Below are 4,683 nucleotides of genomic sequence, written 5' to 3'. Positions count from 1 at the left end.
ACCGGTTGGACAGGTAGTTATGTTGATTCTGTTTATTGAGTCAGTGTTTCGTTGAGAGATACAAGTATGCCTTGTCCAGCACCCGATGATTGCTCCAGTTTAAGGTGCGAATGTCCCAACTGAACTCGGACACTTAGCAGTTTGTAAGCTATAGAAGACCCACAAATGGCGTTGAATAGCCCCCGTATTTCCTCACATGCTAAGTAGCTTCTCTCTGGGAAGGAACCGTCTCCAGCTTACCAATGGGGATCCTCGTAATCCAACTTGTTTTCACTGTCTTGCTGGGAAGCAAGAGTTTAGACATTAGCACTACGTTAACCCGAACAAAAGATATGCATTCCCGAAACTTCTTCTCCTCACGTTGAATGACATCCTGCATACTACCAGGGAAACCCTACTGTGCGCAAAGCAGCCCCCAACTGTTGCGCGCTGTGCTGCATGGACACGCACAGCACCACAATGATGCCCATCATTCATTTATTCTGAAAACAAATGTGTGGACTAATTATAAAGGCACCGCATAGACTGTTGCTGTTTTCCCCATAAATATGAGAGGTGTGTCTGGATGTATTTTGGTGTGCATGGTTTGTTTTCTGAAAAAAAGGAAAAGAAAAGACTTGGATTAATAACAATTACCTTTTAATTACACCCACCCCATACATTTAAAAATCGTTCCAAAGTAACTCAAACGTCTAGGGGCCAACTTGTCTTGTGTATGCTATTAAAGGCAATTCACCCTAATTCCCTAGTTCCCTAGATTTGATAGCATCACTTGGCAACCTGTTAGTCATTTAGTGTTTGTATATTAGCAATCCTTATGTATATTGCTCTGCTCACCAAAAATTGTTGATTGCATGAAAGCCCCAATCGAAATCCCTCATTCTTTCATGCACCCATCCCATCCCCCACATGCTTTACTTTCCCTTTAGCCTGGGACACTTTGGTGAATTGTTTAGTAGGGCTAAATGCAGAGAATGAGGTGATGGTGTTTCCCTTAGCTTGTCTTGGGACAGTGAGTAGGCTATGGAGGAGCCTCAGTAGTAAATTTACTCCATTATATCCTTGCGCGCTCCTGCGTAAAAACCTTCTAAGCACGGTTTCCAAAGCAGATCGCATTGTGGAGTTATAAGTGGCGTGTTGATATTATTATAGGGGTTATTTACAGGTCTACAGTCTTTCTCTCTCCGCCTCTCATACACGGACCCTCCCAACCCCCCGGGGCGATCAGTCATTCTGCTCGCAGATAACGCGTCATTCTCTCCTCGATTACGCAGCGGGATTTACATGAAACTGTTAATTGTTTGCTCTTCAAATAGAGTCAGCCTGGAGCCAGCCGTCTGCCAGAAGTTAAGGACCGACTCTTTGCCCTCCCTCCCCCTCTGTGTCCTCCTGTCCGACCGTGCGGGCCGATCTTCCCCCCTGGCTGAGTGATCAGCATGACAAAGCACTGGCTGGAGCAGAGCCTCTTGGCACCACCCGCTCTCTCCCACCTTGGAGCCCACCACGACCATCAACTTGACTCAGACAGAAATGCGCAGCAGAGGTATCTTCCCAGCGGTGTAGCGCGGAGCTTTCCAGCCCAGCACTGGCCTCACCATTCGGTGTTTTTCCATCAGCCGCCCCGGGTGAAGCCGGCTGCCTTTACCGACCACCTCACCAGATCCACGGCGCGTATGGATAAAGCCGTGCAACCAGACCACCGCGGTCCAACAAGGCCGTCCTACCCGACGCCTCAGCCCAGCAGAGATGCCCTGCTCAAAGAGGAATCTCCCACCCGGGATCCATGGGACAGCGACCGGGACAAGACTGCCGGTGGGAGGAAAAAGAACTATCAGCGGTACCCCAAACCACCGTACTCATACCTCGCCATGATTGCTATGGTCATCCAAGGCTCTCCAGAGAAGAAACTGACGCTATCAGAGGTAAAGTGAAATAATTTTCGGCAGGTGTTTGAGTGTATTACATTTTGGGTAAGGTAGCAAAGGGCGCATGGTGTGTTTTACGCACGTTTCCATGGTCATGATACGCACCAGTAGCCTATCTGATTCAAGTAAATTTAATCTAAATGATAAAACTGTGCTAGTATTTGATCTCAACATCACAGCACGTTCATTTCACATTCTATCCTGTTCCATTTAATTTATTGATGGTGTGATGACAGATCATTTTGCGGTTCATAAGGTGACACTAAACAGCAACCTCTTGGTGACACTTTAGTGACTACCGCCCTCCGCCCATGCCATTCTTGGTTTGTTTTGATAAGACTGGATAGTGAAACCAGACACTGATCTGTATCAGGCAAAGTGGGTTGATAAGATAGCTGTAGATGGTCTAAAGACACTTTTCTAACCCGATTTCTCTCCCTTGTCTATAGAGGAATTACCTATAGGCAACTTAAAACCTAGCAGGCTGTTCAAGGTTAATTATAGAATGTAATAGTGTCTTGTAAGCAGTATTGTTTTTTTAATTGATCACAACATACCAATAAATATGTGTAGTGGACATTTATCTGCTGACATGTCTTAATCGATTATGATTGATCGGAGTAATGTTGGTGTGCATTGTGATGGCAGTGTATATATATATATATATATATATATATATATATATATATATATATATATATATATAGCCCCTGTGACTGCATTTTGTATTTTCTTCTGTGACTTCATCTGACAAACTGAAACAGCCATAGTGAGTGACTGCTATCCTGTTTTCAGATCCTGAAGGAGATCAGTACTCTCTTCCCATTCTTCAAAGGAAACTACAAGGGTTGGCGGGATTCCGTGAGACACAACCTCTCCTCCTATGACTGCTTTGTTAAGGTTTGTGTGTTAAAATGCCTCTTGTCATATCGTGACACCATACTGTTGGAGTTGAGGTTTGTTTCTCTCTACTCTATATGAAAAATATATGCACTTATTGTACTGTAAAGGGCTTTTTAATAAAAGGCCTCAAACCAATCGGTATGCATTTTTTGTGATGACCAAGTGTGAGAAACAAGGTCAGTCCTGTTTGACATGGTTGTAGGGCCTGGCACTCATTGCAATGTTCACCCTCCTCCATCCACCTGTAGGTGCTGAAGGACCCAGGAAAGCCCCAGGGCAAAGGCAACTTCTGGGCTGTGGAGTTGAGCCGCGTGCCCCTGGAGCTCCTGAAGAGGCAGAACACAGCCGTGTCGCGCCAGGACGAGACTATCTTCGCCCAGGATCTGGCCCCCTACATCATGCACGGACAAACCCACAAGCCAGGCTCCGAGCCCCCCCCTGTGGCCCTCACCACCCTCCCCCCCGCGCCCTCCAGACACCCCTCCCCCTCCAGACACCCCTCCCCACCGCAGGAGGACTTGTTCCGGCCCAAGCTGGACTCGTCCTTCGCCATCGACTCCCTGCTGCACAGCTGGAGGCCGGCCAGCACCGAGGCAGAGATGGCCACCAGAGACTGCTGGGGAGAGGCGGAGCACCCGAGACCCTCCCCCCCTCCACGCCCCCGCTACACCTCCTCTGCCCGGAGTGCCTCAGCCAGCTCTGCCAGCCCGGCCTCCTCCTCCTCTGATGAGGACTGGAGAGGCGTGTCCCAGGCCGGGAAGCGCATCGCTCGTGATGGGGAAGTGGGCTTGGACGGTTATGAGGACTGCAAGCCCCCGCTCCACAAATTGGCGCGGCGAGATGCCGCTGCACCTCCGTGGGAGCTGCCCACCTCCTACGCCAAATACACCCCTCCCAATGCCGTGGCCCCACCCAGCATGCGCTTTAACGGGGGTCCCCTCATGCCTCTGCATGGCGGGCTTCCCCTCTACGGCTACGGGAGCTCTCCTGTGGTGCCGGGCCACTTCTTAAGCCATGCCTATTGGCCCATCCTCCCCAGTGGGCGAGTTTCTCTCCAAGCCCCTCCGCTCATTATGGACCTGGACAACATGTTGCAGTCCGTGCCACCCAATAAGAGTGTTTTTGATGTCCTGGTGCCGGCCACTCAGAACTCCCACTCACACCATCCACCGCCCAGTCAGTATGCCCTGCAGAGTGGGCCTCCCCTCAACAGGTACCACCAGTATTGACTGACTCAGAATTACTGACACTCAATCACTCAAACTGAAACAATTCTAATATGCAAGGATACTAAACTATACTGATAAACATGATACACAACACGTTTTAGTCAAGATCTGCAATCACTTTCTCCTGCAACTACTCCAGATTCAGCCTTAATCAGAACCTCTCCAAATCGAGAGATAATGATTTGACTGTCTTAATACGCAAAGGGATGCTGAAGAACAGGGCTAATGCTACAACTGGATTCATGCTTAGTATGATTTGAAAATTCAATATGTTTTCCTTTGGAAAGACAAAAATAATATTTCTTTTCAATTTGTATATTGGAGTACTATGCTTTCAAGACATTGGAGACAATCTACCTCATACAGCTATACAAACGCAGTATCTACCTCAGTCTTTGAATGGATGAATGTATTAGTACAGGGTCTTTGCACTGCCAGTGTTATTTGCACTATTCTGTCAGCATAATTTGTTTTCTTCCAGAAATAGCTTTTGAATGTTGTCTGCTCAATGTTTGTACAGTCCAGTGGTTCGCAAACTTTTTCACATCAAGGCTCCCTAAACTGACATAAGTTAGACCACGGACCCCCCCCCCCCCCCCCCCCCCCCCCCATTTGATGGGGGGGAA

At 48.2% G+C, this 4,683-nt stretch overlaps 1 protein-coding gene across 1 annotated transcript; it reads left to right on the top strand.

The window, feature by feature from the left end:
- Window positions 1–1,392: 1,392 nt before the first annotated feature.
- On the top strand, window positions 1,393–4,057 carry foxh1 (forkhead box H1; the record flags this gene model as incomplete). Its single annotated transcript, XM_083663027.1, has 3 exons — window positions 1,393–1,922; window positions 2,721–2,825; window positions 3,077–4,057. Exons 1-3 carry the CDS (start codon window positions 1,437–1,439, stop codon window positions 4,055–4,057), a joined length of 1,572 nt encoding a protein of 523 aa, XP_083519153.1. The 5' UTR covers window positions 1,393–1,436.
- Between the last annotated feature and the right edge of the window lie 626 nt (window positions 4,058–4,683).

Source organism: Poromitra crassiceps, assembly GCF_964638095.1.
Source record: "Poromitra crassiceps genome assembly, chromosome: 2".
NCBI classification, from domain to species: Eukaryota; Metazoa; Chordata; class Actinopteri; order Beryciformes; family Melamphaidae; genus Poromitra; species Poromitra crassiceps.
Note: the sequence above shows the minus strand (reverse complement) of the source record. Positions and strands in the feature narration are given on the sequence as shown.